Raw genomic sequence first — 19,750 nt, 5'->3', positions numbered from 1 at the left:
TCAGAACCAACAATGACAGTATTGTAACAAATACTAATATTGTGAGATACAGAAAACCTGAGCTGAATGGGATGGTCACCTATGGATCTATTTGCTGGGGTTACACACCTCTCTTTTTTCTTTATTTCCATGCACCAGATAACTTGGGAATGTTGTAGCAAAATCTCTATACTTCTGGTCTTAACTAAAAATGTTATGTATTTCTATCAAACAAACATGCTTATAACTTTGAAGGACATGTAGTAGGAATACCCTAGACCTTAGAAGCATGTATCTTTTATCCCTACGTGCTGCCCCCTTAGAGGCAGCAACAGCTCAGCACAGCTAGCTATTTTCTTCCAGCCTTTACCGCTGCTTACTCTGTTGCTTGTCTTTCTGAGGTTTTCAGTTTTAGACATTATTTATAAACTTCATTTTATGGAATATAAAGATTGATCTCTTATGTTACCATTCTCACCCACATTTCCTCTCCCTCATCCTCCTAATATAGTTTGGTTATATTAATATGGTTTTGTAAATACTCGTCACAGTTAAAGCATGAGTGGTTATCTTTCTTTTCTTGTACAAATGGTCTGCTTTCATTCCCTTGTTCTTAAAAATCTACCTCTATTCTCCCCCTCAACTTTCTGGCCAAGCTGTGAAACAACTCCCAGGTATCTGGTTAGTAGGTAATCTGTTCCATTTCTCCCCCTTGGGTTCCCTTGCCATTTAGTCCTGACTTGGTAGTTGCTCTCAGCTGTGTTGGGATGTCCCTTTTGTTTGCCTCCTGGGTTGGAGCCCTGCTGGTCCTCTTTTTTCTTCATAGTTAGTTTGTTCCTTCGTTTTCTTGGAGCACAACTGCCAGGAGCTTCCCAGCATATAGGAGTTAAATCTTTATGGCTCTTCATGCCTAAAAATGTAGCTACTCTTCTCTTACAAGCTCATGGTTTGGCTAAATTTTAGTTAGGAAATAATTTTCTTTCAGGAAGCTTTTTAAATGTTCTCTTTATTCCTAGTGATCTGCAGTTTCTTTTTCTTTTCCTTCCTTTCTTTTCTTTCTTCCTTCCCTCCCTTCCTCTTTCTTCCTCCCATTGTTCTCCAATTCTTCCTTGCTCTATGTTTTTGTTTTTTGCAGCCCTGGGTTTGAACTCAGGGCCTCATGTTTGCTAGGCACACCCCTACCCCCAGCCCTACAATTTCTAGACAATATCTCTTTCTGGGTTTTTTATTTTGTTGTTTATTATAGACACACACACACACGCGCACACACGCAACATGGAGATCATTTGATAAGCTATTGAAATCTCAAATTGTATCCTTTCATTCCAGGAAATTCTCTTATGCAGTTTCTTTTTATAATTTCCCTCCATTTTCCCTGTTGTCTTTTCTAGATTACCTGTGGTTTGAATATTAGATCTGCAGATTTGGTCCTCTAATTTTAAAATCAATTTTCTCTTTTTTTTTTCCATCTCTTTGGTTTTTTGTTGTAATTTTGGGTGCTTTTTAGAAAAAAAAATATGTTTTTGTTTCTTATTTATTTGTTTGGGTGGTTGACTTTCATGATATTGACTTGCTCGAGTGTCTAGTGATCTTTGTCCATTCATGGACGGACATATTATGAATGAATGATGAAAATACTGAAAGTTCTAAATACATAGTGAGCTTATTGATGGCTTTATTTCATTATTGAGAATTCATTGAGAAACTGGCCATTTCATTAGGCTTGATTATTTTTCCTGAGAGAAATATTCCAGTATCGAGAGAGAGAGAGACAAAGAGAAAGAAAGAGAGAGAGAGAGAGACTTACTCTCTGAAAGCTAGACCAGGAAAGAGGGTCAGGCATCTTGCTGTTCAGTGTATTTATTTCCTGGTTCTGTCCCTTACTGTAGTACTGTTCTGTACCTAGTCCCTTCTAGTCCTAGGTCTCTTTGGCTCAGTTTTCCCAGAGATTATACATCCTCCCTTCTGCCCCAGCAAGCGTCATCTGTCACACAGAATGTAAGTCTTTGGGTCTGTGCTCTGCCTTGCCCCCTCCTTGCGGAGTTAACTGGTACCTTCAATTCCTGAGCTGCTTCTCAGGTTCTGAAGTGCAAATCCCTGCACTTTTTATTGGCTTCCCCTCATCATGCAGTGAAGTTTCGAGTTTCTAGGGCCTGCTAAGACACTTACCACTTGACATCTGCTTTCCATCTTGAAAACTTCTTGTCATCTTTCTTTTGCTCTCCTTGAGATTTTATATCTTATTTTTATTCCTTTATTACCATTTTATGGAGGCTTTGGAAAGAGTGCACATAAAGCCATGTATTCAATCTGCAAGTAAACCAGAATCCTTTCATATTTTCTCTGCAGTGAGTGATGACAGCCTAGAGTTATCTGAAGAGCCATATACATTTATCAGGTAAGATTTCCTTTACACACTTTCTGGTCAATTAATTTACTAAAAGGAATATTGACTTAAACTGATTCTATAATAATTAAAGTTTTTTAATTTAGAAAAGAAGCAAATATTTGTTTCTCCAATAAAACCTTTTAAAATGTTTTCAGGAAGAATGTGGAAATTATTGAATTCTTTCTATTGAAATCAAATTGAATATATGTACATGAGCTGTCTTGCTATTTTTATTTTTGAAAAGAAAAAAGTGTTTTGTCATTAGAATGAGCACAAACCATTATAGATCAGAAAAATCCAAGCAATTTAGGAGACAACGAGGTTCTACAGGAAAATGGTGAGGGTTAGGGCTGAGGTCACTGTACCTTTTGGGAGATAACTGACAGTATGACATTGGCCTTGAGTTACCTGCATGAGTCGTAGATCTGGAGTCTCAGGTAGTTTCTGCAGCATTTACCTTCTTGAATTTTTCCGTCAGCTTCACTTTGATAGCTAATCAGGTGTAGAAAACAGCACAATACCAGATAATTAGCTAGTGCTTGTTTGGGTCAGTTTTCCTTGTTTGATCCTGTATAAAAGATGAGCACAATTAGGCAACTTAAGTGGCTTCTGTTTGTGAAACAGCATTGAACACCTGCAGAAATACAATGTGTAATCTAGTGATTAGTCTACTTGGTTGGGACTGGGTAGAGACGCTGCTGCCCCTTCACTGTGTTGTCAATGTGGTTTGTAGCATTTGAGCATCCTGGCACAAAATAGGCCTGTGATAGACAATGCACAAGCACTGTTTTTATCATCTGTAAAACGTTAATGTCCCTGGAATATCAGAACTTCTTTCTAGGTGTGACATAATTATTTGCAGTCCATAAGGATACAGGGCCAGCATTAACTAATAATGCAGGAGGAGCAAGCCAGAATACCATCGATGGTCCTGGTTTCAGCAGGTCCTCTGTACCAAACCAAGGAGTAATGACACCAGAATTCAGTCTGATTTATAGTGTCCACTTTGTGCCATCCTGAATTCCCTAGAGAAGTCTTAAAGTGGAACTCAGTTGTGGCAATAAGTGTCTAGATTTCAATGGTTCTCTACATTCTTGGTATAAATCACGCTGCAATTTGTTATGTATATGTGAGATCTAATGTTTGCTCCTGATACATCTGTTCTGAAAGAGAACTGAGCTACACCTAGGTTTGTTTTTTTTTTTTGACATTTCTTTTTTTTTTTTCCATTCTTCTTTTTATTATTCATATGTGCATACAAGGCTTGGTTCATTTCTCCCCCCTGCCCCCACCCCTCCCTTACCACCCACTCCGCCCCCTCCCTCTCCCCCACCTCAATACCCAGCAGAAACTATTTTGCCCTTATTTCTAATTTTGTTGTAGAGAGAGTATAAGCAATAATAGGAAGGAACAAGGGTTTTTGCTGGTTGAGATAAGGATAGCTATACAGGGCATTGACTCACATTGATTTCCTGTGCGTGGGTGTTACCTTCTATGTTAATTCTTTTTGATCTAACCTTTTCTCTAGTTCCTGTTCCCCTTTTCCTATTGGCCTCAGTTGCTTTAAGGTATCTGCTTTAGTTTCTCTGCGTTAAGGGCAATACACCTAGGTTTTAGCTTTTGCGTAGGACACAGAGAGGTCTTGTAGAGATTATTCCAAGAGAGATGCTGCTGTGTGTGTGTGTGTGTGTGTGTGTGTGTGTGTGTGTGTGTATGTATGTGTGTTGTCACTAGCATAACCTGCAAAAAATGGGTTTTTAAAAATTATTATTGTTGTAGTGGGTGTACACTGTGACATTTACAAAAGTTCTTACAATATATCATAGTTGAACTTATCCCTTCCATCATTCTCCTTTTCCCCCCATTCATCCCATTCCTGGAATAGTTTCAACAGTCTTGTTCCATTTTCATACATGAGTACACAATACTTCCACCATATTCACCCTCTTACACCCTTTCCTTATATCCTCCCCTCTCCCACTGGTACCAACCCTCAGAGATGTTGCTTTTACTTAGCATTGTGACAATCTAACAGCATAGGCTTAGAACTTTGCATTCCATCATGAGGTAGAGGAACTAAGCTGGCTCTAGAGATGTATCCCAGAGGCAGAGCTAGGAAATTAAAGCCTTGTTTCCAAAAGACATAACAAAATTCAGGCAGAGTCCATTCAACTGAGTAGAATGTATCAAGGGAATTCAGTTGATGCTTAGTAATTGAAGATGACTTGAACTTGTGCTAGTCATTTGGGATGTTTGTACATGGTCTATAGGATACCACTTGTGGTTGTGGGGCAGGTTTTTAGCTCCATGAAGAACAGGTACTTATTCATGTATTTAAAATGCATTCATGGAGCTATGTTCTATGCCAATCATTGTTCCCCAGTGTTGGGTACACATCCCTGAATAATACATGATCCCTGATTTCATGAGATTTATATTCTGGGATGAAGTTCTCCTTTGAAAGGGAAGCAGTACAGGGAGTAGGACTGAGTGTCAGTCCCCCAGGACCAATGTGGAGAGCATCTTTCACTGGAGATGTACAGTAGACCCTTGGTATCCAGGTACATAGTTCCAAGAAGATCACTTTTAGTAAAAATCATAAATGCTCAGGATGCCTAGAATTCAGTACTTCAGATGCTCAATTCATTTTTCCCTTAATGCTGCCCATTTTCCACTAAAGACATGCCACCTTTCAACAAACCTCAAATTTCCACTGTATCACTTCAACTAAGCACATATACTTTTACCTCACTTTTGGGGAGGCAGATATTCATAAAATTAAAGGCAGTAGATCACACAATGGTTTAAACAGAACTGATGATAACATGGGACTGACTGAGAGTCTCCATGTCAGCAGAACTATGTAATGCACACATGGGAATTAAAATTTTTTGGTTTTGAAATTTCTTTCTTTCTTATTATTTTTTTGACTGCACTTGGTCAAAACCACATGTAATAGACCCACGAATAAGGCGGGCTTACTGTAGCTGAAGGGCCACAGGCAAATATCAGGAATTTGAGGAATGCTACAGTCAATTTGAATCATATTTAAAATAAATCATAGTGAACAGAAACTTCTTCCCCTGTGTCTTTATATTTTTTTTCTAAGCTTCCTTTAGAAGACTTCTCTTTTTTACCAAGCATCCATCTCTGAAACCACCTCTTTTAAATGCAATCCAATGTCTTACTGGGCAGTGCATGTTTGTTGTTGTATTATTCAGATACAATATAATAAGCATTATGGCAAAGGGAAAAGCAAGATGCTGAGGGGGTGGAGAGGGAGAAATGTCTTCCTAAGACTTGGCAGGGTGTTGGGAGGATGGCATGGAAAGACCAGCTTTCAGGAGAAGGTGATGCAGGAGGTGATTTCTAAAGGTGAAATAGGAACTTACCTGTAGACCAGGGGAGCAGGACTTTCTAGGCAGGGGGAATGGCACATGCAAAATCATGGAGAAAGCATATTTCACACCACCTGCTTCATACAGCACCCCTGCTTATCCACAGGGTATAGATTCCAAGACCCTGGTGGAAGCTGAACCTGCAGATAGCACTGAACCCCATGTATGTCTCTGTTTTCCTATACTTTTGTGTGATAAATTCAGTTTACAGAGTAAGCATAGTAGGAGATTAGCAACAATAAGCAATAATAAGGGAACCATTCTGACTGAATATTACTATAAAAGTTATGTAAATGTGGTCTTTCTGTCTCTGTCTCTCAATATATTTTGTTGTACTATACTCCTCTTGGGATTATGTGAGCTGATACGATGCTTGCATGATGGGAAGAAGTGAGATGACTGATGTAGGCATTGTGACATTGCATTAAGCTGTGAAGGAAGGTTACTTGAACACAGATGCTGCAATACTGCAACAGCAGGTCTGTGACCAATATAGCTAGTCGGTGGCTATGAACAGGTAGTGTATACCACATGGATACACTGCACAAAGGGAGGATCCACCTCTCAGGCAGATGGAGCAGAGCAGCACAATATGTCATCATGCGACTCAATGTACATTCCTTTTTTTTTGCAGTACTGGAGTTTGAACTCAGGGTTTCACACTTGCTAGGTAGGCACTCTACCACTTGAGCCATGCTTGCAGCCCTCAAACTATGTGCAATTTAAAATTTATGAATTATTTATTTTTGGAATTTTCCATTTAATATTTTTGTATCATGACTGACTACAGGTAACTAAGACTGCAGAATGCAAAACTGCAGACTACTATAAATCGATTTTTACAGATAACATATGTACATGTCTAAAATATGTGCATAGCAAAATCCAAATGAACATACAAAGCTTGGAAGTTAGTAAGTGAATCTAGCAAAGGACTCTGTATACAAGATGAATAGTTAAAAAATTAACTGTATTTATCTATACTCACAATCAACAAATAGAAAATGAAAGCAAAAATTGAAACAGGGTCTCACTTTGCAGTCCATGTGGGCTTGGAACTCACAGTCTTTCTGCCTCAGTCCCCCCGAGTGCTGGAATCGTAGACATGTACAACCATACTGGCTGAAAATGAAAAATTTTAAATGCCCTTTATAACAACAACAAAAAGTAACAAAGATGTAGTAGATATCTATATTGAAACCCACAAAATATTTCAGAAAGCTTAAAAGACCAAAAGGAATAGAGAGAAATGTTCTCCATTTACGGCTTGAAAAAGACTCAATATTATTATCATGTGAATTCCCAAATTAATGTATAGATTCAATTCAATACTAATAAAAAAAATCAGTCCTAAAAAAAAATAGAAAGCTCTCAAATGTATCTAGAAGTGGAAAGGACCTAGTATAAGAAGGTATTGTGAAGAACAAAGAGGATTGATACTTTCAGATATCATGATGTATTGTACTAGAGATTCATTAAGATTCACTCTGATTCAGTCTTTTAAGTCAAGCTCCTATCCCTGAAATAGGTGTCATGGTCAGACATCCTGTAACCCATCAGGCTCTCATCAGACTGCCACATCCACGTGATGGGGGAAAAAGGAAATAGCTGTTGAGGAGGCAAACAGTAACCACTTTGACAAACTTCATACACAAAATATTTTTACTGGACCCAAACTTTAATGAGTAACAGTTTGGCGGGAGAGGGGAAAAGAATCTATAGACGCAAAAGCTTGCACAGAAACAGAAGTGTAATATTAGGTGTGCCCAGAATCTGCAGGAAATTCCATGTGATGATAGCTCTGGATTTAGGAATGAGACCAGCAGAAGAAAGGTTGGAAAAGGATGATGACACCTTGGGTTCCATTTAAGTGTTTCAACCTCATCCTATAGAATTAGGTAACAAATGTGGTTTTCCAGCAGAGGCACCACACCTGGAATAGGAGAGTCTGAGGTAGAAAAACAATTAGGAGGCTGTCTGGAGTTAGCAGGTACTTTATGGAAAGCAATTGAGGAGACCAGTGACACTGAGTGTGAAGAGGTGATAAACTTGGCTCTTCTCATGCATGACTTCATTGAATGCCTGGCAGAACTGCTGAGAAAGTTCTGTCTTTTATAGACAAGGCAACATGTGTGGAGAAGTTGGGCAACTTGTTCAGAGCCACACAGCAAATAAGTAGTGCTATCAGAGTTTTTCAGCACATGCCCACTGATTTCCAAATCCTGCACTCTTAACCATGCTACCAAGGACTAGGCCATGATGGAGAGCTCGTTTCCAAGAAGAGATAGTGAAGAATATAACCATGAGGCTTTGGGTTTGGCTGGGACGTGACTTCCATAAAATAGCACTACCATTTTTTTCTTTTTCCCTTAATGAACATTTCTCTTTCTTATTGGCTCTCTTTCACCATGAGTTGGTGCCTGCCCTTTCTTTTCTAAACACTTACTCTTGTGGAGGTTGCTTTCCCTAAGGCTTCATCTATCAACCTTTATGCTGATTTGACCCAAGTCTCTCTTTTCCATTCCCAGTTTCTCAATCACACCCTTAGAGGTCGTTTTGCCTTGTCAGTCTTATCATCACCTAAGGCCCATGTCTAAAATTAAACTCATATTTTACTTCAGTTTCTCTTGATGCTTTCTATTAATAGCAAAACAAGTCTTCTGGGCTTTAGAAGAATATTTGACCTTAACATTCCTTCACCCATCACACCCTGTCAGATGACCAGTCAGTGGATTCTTTAGTCTTGTCTTAGATTTATCTCTGCCCACTCCGAACCTTTGCTCCCACTCTATTAGCTCTCAGTAGTCTCTTGCCTGAATCACAAACTTGCTTCCTATTTGAATTTGTTTTCCTTTTTCCTAACTGGCCCTTGTCTAACCACCCTGTATACTACTTCCAGAGAAAACTCTTGCTCAACACTGATTTCATAATTGACTTGTCCATTCAAGAACTCCTGATGACTCCCCAGTACCCAACGAATCAAGATTACTGAAACAACTCTAAGCCATTCTCTGTCTAAATTACATGATCCTGCACTGCTCAGTTCACTTATTTTTTATCAAAATCTGGCTCCTCTAAATTTGAACACTCTACTCTGGTAATTATCTCATCACTATTGTCCCTTCCCTCCACCCTAGGAATGCCTACAGGCACACACCAGCAACTTCCCTACTAAACTATTGCCCACGCTGTTCCCCATGCCTGGGCTGCCTCCTTCCTTTTTCCAGATCCATAGCCCAAGTGGTTCTGCCTTGCTGGATTCCAAATAAAAGTTATAATACACCTCTCTCCTCCAACTTCTTTTGTTTATTTCCACTGCCCACAAAGCATCTGTTAATGTATTCTCCAAATGTCAAACCATGTAACATTTTATTGTGTTAGCATAAAATCCTGTCCTATTCACTAGTCCAGGTATGTATCTGATTCTCCCAACAGGTTAACAAACTAATATTCAGTTTAAAGTTATATCTTCTACTTTTTCCTATTCACATCAATGATAGTATTCAATAAATCTCTGCTATTGATTGAAAACATCTGCACATGCATCTTTATGCTGTATATATTCTTGTAAGCTTAGTAGTTTATCTGAATAATAGTAAAATATGCTTAGTGTTCTTTTATTATAAGGGGTTGTTTCCTTCAAAGAATAGAAAATGTAAATGTCTAAGATATTCTGCTTTGTATATTCAAGCTAACTAAAGTTATGCCTTTTAGGGTAATATTTTTTAATTATTCTGGAAGAAAGAAATGAAAGCCCCTGAAGGCTAACAGTCTGAAATTGAACAGGACACCCTTGGGAAGGGAGAGGGTCATGGGTCAGAATCAAACAGACAAAAAACAATGGAGACGATTGTGCCTGAAGATGGTGTATTTTTTTTTCATGAGACAGTGTGTTGACAGTTTCCTTCCTCTTGGGTCATTGTTGTCTGCTAAATGATCTGTGACAGCAAATTGATCACAAGCTTTTTCATGCAGGAGATATAATGCAGCCTTTCATTTTGTTACCTCTGTTTCCAAATGCCAAAGCACTTCAATGGCAAATTAATGTTGGTTTAGTATATCATTTAGTAGTGTGAGGCATGACACACAGCTCTGGAAGCAATAATAGTAATGATTAATTTATCTTCACCAAGTTTCAGATTTCTACTTAAGTGTGATTGGAAAAGTAATAACACATTTGGAAAATGTAAGTCTTAAAATTACATCTATTCAAATAAATGAATGTATTGACATATTTAGTTATTGCCCCATTAATTTCAAAATTAGGGCAAATATTTACCTTAAGGGGCCTACAATTTACCTATAAAATTAATGCTAATTTAAAAAATCATGCTAATATATTTATCCTAACTGAAAAGTTACTTCTTCCAAAAAGTTAGGAATGTAAATTAGAAAAAGATTAAAAATGTTTAAACATCTATTTAAGCAGTTGATTGATGATTTCACATGTCTGAAAAATGTCTTTAAGTAATGTTTTGCTTATAGAATTTTAAGAATCTCTGCAATCAAAAAGTTTATAGTAAAAATGCTTGCAAGTGCAGTTATTTAAGAGACTCACAACCAGGCACCAGTGGCTCATGCCTATAATCCTAGCTACTCAGGAGGCAGAGATCAGGAGGATCGCGGCTCAAAGATAATTTGCAAGACCCTATCTCAAAAATACCCAACACAGAAAAGGGCTGGTGGAGTGGCTCAAGTGGTAGAGTGCCTGCCGGGCAGATTATGGTATAGTTCCCAATTAGGACAAGGTAATAGTATACAAGCAAAGAAAAAGGATAGAATTCTTTTTGCCCTCTTTGATAATGACCAGAGTCTATGTAAAAATTAAACTAACCTCCATTCTCATGCTTTTATTCTGTTCACATAAGATGAAAATAAATGTAGTTTTGCCAAAGTTTGACATGAAGTTCAATAAAACCATATAATGCTTTGCTTAAAGTTCTTTTTAGATTTTCAGTCATCAAAGGCAGATGTCTGAAACCTGTATTTCTTTCTATAATGTATACATGAATGCCCATTTACATTTATTATTGAAAAATAAATTGGACAGATTTTCTTTTAGGTAATTTGTATTAATCACTGGTAAAATTAATCTGTTGGATTCACTTATTAGAAATGTGTATTAGAATTTGCAAATCAATCTAATGTCTTCTGACAAGACATTATCTAAACAGTCCATCCTGATAAAATTTTAAAAAGAAAATTTGCAGAGTACCTATTGTCTGACTTTTATCTCTATTTTCAGGAAAATTAGAACAATCTCATTTAATGATTACTATAAGACATGGTCTGAAATAGCTACATCAAAAGCCACAGAACATGACAGAACTCCATGTAAGGTGATCTAGACTTATGCTATGTTCTTTTGGTATATATTAATCTGTTCATTATTCTCAGATTATCTTAATTTCAAGGGCTATTGACACGTATCTGCTATATAAGAGCAATAAACTTCTCTATTGACCCTATACTACTCATTTAATGACTATTAATTTAGTTCCAGTTTTGTGTAGAACCTTGCACTGTAGTTTGATTAAAAGCCAGAAGGAAGGATAGGCAATTAGAGAACTAAGAGATGAAGTTCTTAATCTCATGAGGTTTATTTAACTCACTTCACCCTGGAAAGGCTTCACAGCAAGAGGAAACTTTTCAATTCTAAACATAATTATCCTCTAAGCTAGAGAAAATATTAAATAGAAACCCAATCAGAAAACATAAGAACCTAGGGCTGTTCAATCAGATCAATCTAAGGAAAAATCAGCAATTACCATCATATGTTAGGAAGTATGAAGACAGAATAGAGGGCTGGACAACCTGCTGGTTTCATTTAATTGGCTCTCTCAAGTACTATTTCTTAATATGGAGCAACTTTGGTTATCCAGTCTACATACACTTCCTGAAATGTGACTGCCTCAGCCATCCTGTGAACTGGTGCACTCAGAAGTCAGCAGTTACTTTATAATTCCTGGATTTAGTGATGACTTTTTAGTTCTTAACACTCATTGGCTGTATTCTCCTTGATTTATATGACACCCTACAGCCATGGGTTTCTTCTTCCTGCCTAAGCACTCCTCTGCCTCTTTCCTTAACACTAATTTCTTGTTTCAATTTGTTCTACCCATTCTCTCTGAAACACCTCTCCCGCTGCCTCATTTTTCATTAGCCTATCTGCCAACTATTCCTAAGGCCTTGTCTTCAGCCAGAAGCCTCTTCTCAATGCTCCATGCATATTTACAACTGTGCATTGAACATCTCACTTACATGTGTTATAGGCATGTCAAATTGAGATGCCGTAGTGATTGAGATGCTCCAAACCTATCCTTTCCTCTTTATTCCCTCTTTTGGTTAGTGATAAATCACTATTTTTGCATTTTTCTTGCATAAGTCAGAATCTTAGAAGTTCTTTATTCCTCTTACTCTCTCTCAGTAAACCTTCTGGTTCATCTCTGATAACATTCTCAAAGTGTCTACTCTTTTCCACCCCCATGGCCACTGTCTCAGTTTGGAATTTCATGAAAATTCCATCTCATCATTGTTCCTTAACTATTGCAAAAAAAAAACCCCAGTGTTTAGGTACAGGAGACAGATTAGGGCAAAATGTAGTAGTATTAAGCTTAACAAATACAAAAAAGTAAGACAAATAACATTTTAAAAAATCACACATTCTTTCAAGAGGTCAGTTATTAATTATTCTATTTTATGATCAGACATTACTATCCTCTCTCACTTGTAGATTATTGATCAAAAATAACTTAAGGGTGCTTTAAGATACACAGATTTTTAGCAACTCTATCAGCATAAAAGAATTTTTTATTTCTGATGCTAAAGTTCATGAATGTTCAATTTCAAAGATGTGTGCTGGGTGCAGCTTAACTAATTCAACACACACATTTGAGTGCCTACTATGTAGTCAGAGGGCTCAGATGTGTTCCAGGGGCAATGACCCCTCATTGCAGAAACACGGTGTTGAGAGACATCAATTGACATACTCCAGGGACTGACTTTGAGTCACACTCCCTCAACCAGAGAACAAATAGCTTGTTATAGGATGCTGCTTTACAGAATAACGTAAATATATGGGGCACTTGGATATTCCAAACTCCCAGAGAGAAAAAAATAGATGCACATACCAAAACTTAAGGAGATTTGGAAGTGGTTGTCTTGCAATAAAGAACAATTGAAAAATGGAAGGAAATACTGATGCATCACTGACTGTACTTTCTTTCTCATGAGAGTTTAATCCAAAAACCTTTAATTTTGTTGCTGCTATATCTATGACTAACCTACTATGAAATTCATCCCTCTCTGTTAAGTCAATAGCTGGTAATGGTTATCTCCAGCCTGAAAGAATTTCTGAGACTAAATCTAGCATTTAGTGCCAGATTTCACAATCCCCCTGCCTCCTCTTCCCCTGGAATTGTTATAAGAATGTTTCAAGAACTTTCCTTCAATCATAACCAGCACTTCATTTAAAAAATTAAATGTAAACTTTGAGTGTGCTGCTGGCCATTTTGTCTTTTGATAGTTCAGCTGGATGAGATCCAATGCTATCTTTTTTAATGGTCTAATTTCCTGGCAATAATAAAGATGAAGCTTTTAGATTATAGAATGCTTCTTCAACAACTCAGAATTGAAGGGAAACTTCCAATAACTTCATTTTCTACCATTACATTCCTACCTGGTAAGATTATTAAACCTTTGTGCATATTTTAGGAACTTTATCTTCTATGAATAGAGAGTAGTCATATTTTGATTTGGGGTAATAATTCCTTTCCATGTCTTTGTACCCAATCATACATCTATTCATTTATCCAACCCCTGTTTATTGAACACTTAATATCTATCCTGCATAGTACTACATTCACCCTTAGTATTATTGCCGTTCTATAGATAAGAAAACCAAGACCAGGAGGAGCTATATAATTAAACTAAGATCATACATGTGGGGGGTGGAGGTGGGAATATCATATATTGGTAAAGGAGGTAAATTGCCTATGATTATGAGCTAAAATTTATAATTATTGATAAATGTATTGCCTATACTTCAGAGGTTGAATTTAAATCTCATACTATGCTGAGATAGTTTGCTGTCATATAATAAATAATGCAGTATTCTCTGTCCATTGCTGTAGAACATCAAGTAAGAGCTTTGGCAGAGGACAACCTAATACATGGTTGTGGGAACAGTTCCTTAAGGACAGAATGTCATACTTGTAAGGAAACATTTATGTCAGAGGAAAAGAGTCCCTCACACCAGTGTGCTCTGCAGCATTGACTGTAGGCTTTCTGGTGTTTGCTTGCTGTCATCAGGACACACCAACAAGCCTGAAGCCTCATGGGGATGCTTGTTTTCATCCCGGGAGACTTTCATTCTTTAACTCTTTAGACAGCAATAAGGCCAAGTGTCTCCCAAACTCATTTAGATGCAAGAGGCAGTATCTGTTTCTAGTACAGCAACTCTTACTCTTGACTGCTCATTAAAACCACCTGAGGAGCTTGTAACAATTCCAACAGAAAGGGCACACCCCAGACTAATTTCATCAGGCTTTCTGGGCAGAGGACCAGGAAGTTTGTGGTTTTTAAAGTTCCCCAGGTGACCACAACCTGCAGCCACAGTTGGGAAAGTGCTAGTGGGAAGAACATGATGTCAGAAGTTAACAACTCTTTAGCCCTGGACTACTTTTGCCACATATAGGTAAATAAATTCAGGTGAAGCACTTAACTCTTTGTACCTCATCTTTCATTTTTGATGGACAAAAGCATTGCATTCTACTTCAAGTTGCTCTATAGTTAGCATGGGGTCGCGTGTGTGAAAAGGAACAATTAAATTTTAAATTTTGGCCAAGCACAATGAAGATTCCAATGAGAAGACATACAGAGGCACGTTGGTCCTATTGTATTGTCTGGATGGCACAGTCCCAAAGGGGAAAATCTCAGTCAGCTTCTATAGATGTTGGACAGGAAGTGTGTCATGAAAAAAAGAAGTAGCAACGTGCAAGGTCCTGGGTTCGACCCCCCAGCACTACAAAAGCAAACAAAAACTCAGAGTGGAAGCAATGCCCTGTAATCCTCAAAAAGATCAGTAGAGAAAGAACTATACTGTGGAAGCAATAGAGAGGATACTTTTCTCCACAAATTACAAAACTGAAGCAAGGGCAAGCTACGGTAGTAAGGAAGGAATTTCAAATTCCAGAATTTCTGCTAAAATTTCACTTGTCCTCAACTCTCTGTTTCTCTGTCTCCCCCAGCCTTCATTCCTTCATTATTTCCCTCCAATTGTCATCATTCATTGAACATGTAAATCTAGATAACTGACTGTGTGTTATGTATCACAAGCTTCTTGAGGAGTTTACAGGCAGGTGGTAGAGGACAGATGAGTGAAAAAATATAAGGATAAAATGTAAGAAGCATTAAAATCAAAGTTTGTACAAAGTACTATGGAATTTTCATCTCTCAGATGGTAGAGAAAGCAATGAAGAAAATGAGTCAGCAATATAAAGCTAATAGGACTACTCAGGAGCAATGACTGTGCCACTTGGGGTTTCATAATATATGAGGAAAAGATTGCCTGCCATATTTATTTGAATATAAAATGTAGGAAAGGCAATTCCAAGAAATTTAAGCAATATGTGAATTATCCTTGAGTAGAAACCTCAAAAAGGAAATAACATTCACAGAAGATTAAATTTTAAATTTTGGCCAAGCTTAATGAAGACTCCCAATGAGAAGACATTATTCAATATTTCTATGTCTGTTTGTTCATCTGTAAATTGGGTAGTTGCCTGTCTACTTTACATGTGCCCAGCATATAGTAAGGGTAAGTCCAGAAGTGTTTGTTATAATCATCTAAAGGAAAAAACGATCCCTCACTAAAAACCCTAGAGAACTTTGATTTGCTTCTTTAATGGAAAGGAATACAAATAGGAATACAAATATGAAGAGAACTGATAAAGCCTACAAGACTATGCATGCATGTGTGTTCATGAGTGTTTGAGGTAAGAAAAGAAATTAAAGGACCAATATGAGCACTGCTGATGAAAACCATGTAATTTAATAGAAAAAAAGAGCTCTTTTGTTTGAATGTTTTTTTCTATCAATGGCAAATTAAAATCAAGTTACAAGGAAAAATTAATCATTGACAAGAAGAAAGCTCCAGGTAAGGGAAAGAATAGTGGAGGGCATCCAGCTGGTTAAAGGGCTTACTGCAAACTCAGAATAAGAAGATAATAGATAGATGATTGATAGATAGATGGATAGATAGATAGATAGATAGATAGACAGATAGATGATAGATAGATGAAGTATATGTGGGTATGGGATCTGGTTTAATAGTATTTCATGTAACAAGTACTAAGCATAGGAGGTTTCCAATACATTTTATGTGCATTTGATTGAAGTCATAAGGCTTATAACTAACCATAAACTTATGAGATAATAGTGTAATGTTATTTCTGTAAAATATTAATGCAGATCTGAGCTGAACTGATGTAAGTATGGTGCATAGATCCAGAAAGGTAGTAACTCCACTTACATCTTTGTTATTCAAACGAAATTAAGATCCTGATCCAATTCTAGGCATAATTTGGGGGAAGATGTTGGGGATTGAACCCTGGATCACTAACTCATGCATTGTAACTCTTGAGTTAAATCCCAGCCTTGGAGATAAAGCTTAATAGGAACATCAACAGTTTTCCAGCAGGATGGTAAAGACAGATGTCTCCAGAAAACTGTGTGCCAAGAGAACCGGAGACTTCCTTGAAAGCGATCTTCAAATATTAGTGGGCTCTCTCCCAGGGAGAGGGATGAGCTTACTCAGCAATGTTCCAGAGAGAAGAACTTGGACTAGTGGTAATACAGCACTCAGATCCAGGGAAATAGCCCAGCCCTTATCAGCCAGCAGGACAGATAGTCTCTGAACAACACAGTGGAGCGCTTTCTGTCGTTGGCAAAGGATTCCTTCAGAGCCCAGAGAATCATTTAAGAGTCTTCCTTTATGAGCAACCAAGATCTGAAATGTCATTGGGGGTGTTGGTGAGGGGTATGCTTGCCTAACTTGCGTGAGACCCTGAGTTTATCCTCAGCACAGAAAAGAAATCTGAATGCTACTTTGAACGCAAAGATCTGATTTTTCTACCTGAAGTGCCAAATTAGAAATTGATTAAACTGTGATGCCTGTGGTTTTCATATGAGTTATCTTTATGCTCATTACTGTTACTAAGAAGTGACATTTCAACAAATTTAAAGATCTAATTGACTTTAGTTAGTGATTATTATTGTATCAAGTAGCAACTTACCTGAAGAGTACATAAGAGCGCCACTGGGCATGGCAGCACAGTTGGTTTTTATTGCTACTAGGACAGGAACAAGGAAACAATACAAAAAGCAGATGGGTTAAACTCAGGTATTTCTTGTTCTAAGAAAATTGTACAGGTTGAAACAGAGGGGGCTTCCTCATCAAGCATAGGTTTAGGATGACTGGGCCCCTTCTGATTAGTGGCTGTGAATCTCCCGTTTAGGGAAAAACAGGGGATTTTCCTGTTTCCTTAAATTTTCTGCTTGATTGCCTAGCATTTAGCATGGGTGACTCCATTTGGTTTGGTCTGTTGAGACCAAGGGAGCTCAGCCCAAAAACAATGGCCTCCCATAAATCTTACTTAAAAACATAAATGATATATCAACAAATGTCATTATAATAGTAACAATTTCCAAGTTACAACCTACTTATTTCAAACAATATTGAATCATACAAAGTTCCAATAAAAGGAAGACATTGAGAAAGTTTCTGAGTATTGTAACATGACTTTGAACTACATAGATCAACTTAATGAGAAGTGAATTGTTTTCAACTTTTAACTGTTAAAGAATGTATGCATACCTTCTCTTTTAATATTCTAATTTCAGTGCTTGAAAGTCCACATTTCATTGGGCAGTATTACAAATGGAAGAAAATCGAGCTACAATACCCTAAAGAGTGGAAGCTAAAGTAAGAAATTTCAAGTTCTTTGAATTCATTATCCCATTAACTTTAAATGTCTATCATTCCATTGTCTACTGACTGAACCATTAGAAGAAACTCTTAGAAATAATAGCTTATGCCTTTTTGTAAGTATAGAACAGTAATAAGAAAGTAGCATTCCTTCCTTTCTAATGAACCCAGGTAGGAAATCTCTTTGCTACTTATGCAGATGAAGATAGGACATGAGTCACAGTGAGGAGATGGCTTATCCCCACTCCCATCACTCTTTATCAACACATGATTTATAAATAGCTTTTAAAACGTTGATATGTCACCAGTTTTCTTTTCATCCTTCCCATAGCTCTAAATATCTTTTCTTCCACAGTTTTTTTTTTTCACTCAGGAATCAAATATATTAAATCTGATGGGGAAGTATATAGTAAAATACAAAAACAAATTGTTATGATGTCTTTAAAAATCATTGACTCTTAGACCATGCTAAGAAAGGAACCTTAATCTTACCTTTGGTCTCCTGACTCCTAAAGGCAGGTTTGTCTACCTCATTATGCTAGAGCAAAGATCCCGGCTCAGTCCTGGGGCATTAGCTCATTTGTTCCGGTGTGCTTTCTGTTCAAGGCACTTAATGAATATGTTACCATAAACCAGGGGAATGAAAGATCTTATTCTGTGCATTTACCTCATTATTCTCGTTTTTAGCTCTTCAACTTACTATTAGCAGTGTGCTCTCTTTTCCAGATGGAAATACATGATTAATAAAAAGAACGTGCTGCATTCTGAATCTGTGTAGTGGTCGAGGGTCTTAAGCTAGACTTCGCTATCCTTTAACATCAAGGCTCAGACTGGGCACTGCAAGATGGGAGTTTGTATTTTTCAGTTGACTTCTTACAACTATTTTTCTTCAAGCCAGTGGAGAAAAGCTTTTGCATTAGCTATGTTTCTGCTTTCAGGAGAAATTCTAAGCAGAAGAAAGTTTTTATTAAGTGGAATTTGAAGGAGTACAAGCATTTTTTTTTTTCAGGAAGGCACGTTTCAAGTTTCTCTTAGAGTTGAAGAAACCTACTTAGAATATAAGGTTAATTTTGCCTTGACATGACTTCCTTTTTTATTTCCTTTAACAGAGTGGCTTTGTTTTATTTGTTTGATCATTGGTTCATTATGTAATGCCAGCATCCCACAGAACCCAAGGATTTAGAAAAGCCAGGGCCATGTCGTTTGTAACTTATTCACCCGCTTGTACATATGGCCAAAATAACTGTGAGTGGTTTGAGTGCTAGAACATTCTTCCAAATACATTATTTTGAAGTTAGTAGGTCAAGTCATCCTGAGCACAGCGACCTGTCAGAATAAAACTCTCACACCTTCTGCCATCTGGTGGTTGACAAAAATATATTTAGAATAAATGATGCTTCTTATAAAACTGTGGAGTTGATTAGTCAAAAACATGCTTCAAAGTTTTTAAAAGGTAATTACATTTATCTTCATTTTATTATAGCATAAATATTTTAGTACTCGACTGTATATGAGTATAGTAAAATCTAAAGAATAGTAAAATTCAATTTCTTTCCAGATAATTATCACAATGTATTTGTCAAAACATGTGAGGTATGATCAAGTGGTAAATATGTAGACTTGAGTAGAAAATACTTTGGACTTTGCAAGCAAGTAATTGTCTATATGTGTGTGCCATGCAATATCATTATGTATCATTGTTTATTTTTGTGGTATTTGGGCCCCAGGGCTTGCTATGCAAGCAGTCCTACCACTGAGCTACATCCCCAGCCTTTAGTTTTTTGAGACAGGGTCTCCTCATGTGTTGAGACTGGCTTTGATCTCCCTATGTAGTCCAGGCTGGCCTCGAACTCTTGATCCTCCTACCTAGCATCCAGAGTACTTAGATTACAGGCATTACTCACCATGCCCAGGACATCTCTCTGTTTTAAATACATGTTTGAAAATGCTGTCCTTGTGCTGACATTTTCTGTTTAAAATAACAAAAATAGAAAATGC

At 37.3% G+C, this 19,750-nt stretch overlaps 1 protein-coding gene across 1 annotated transcript in view; it reads left to right on the top strand.

Annotated features, from left to right (window-relative positions):
- Ube2u (ubiquitin conjugating enzyme E2 U) overlaps positions 1-19,750 on the top strand; it is a 53,385-nt gene that overhangs the window by 19,352 nt on the left and 14,283 nt on the right. Inside the window, exons 6-8 of the mRNA XM_074079884.1 lie at positions 2,329-2,377; positions 11,012-11,100; positions 17,668-17,749. Coding sequence (XP_073935985.1) covers positions 2,329-2,377; positions 11,012-11,100; positions 17,668-17,749 — 220 coding nt within the window. The remainder of the gene's footprint in view (positions 1-2,328; positions 2,378-11,011; positions 11,101-17,667; positions 17,750-19,750) is intronic.

Source organism: Castor canadensis, chromosome 7, assembly GCF_047511655.1.
Source record: "Castor canadensis chromosome 7, mCasCan1.hap1v2, whole genome shotgun sequence".
Classification (NCBI taxonomy): domain Eukaryota; kingdom Metazoa; phylum Chordata; class Mammalia; order Rodentia; family Castoridae; genus Castor; species Castor canadensis.
This window is presented reverse-complemented; position numbering and strand designations above follow the sequence as displayed.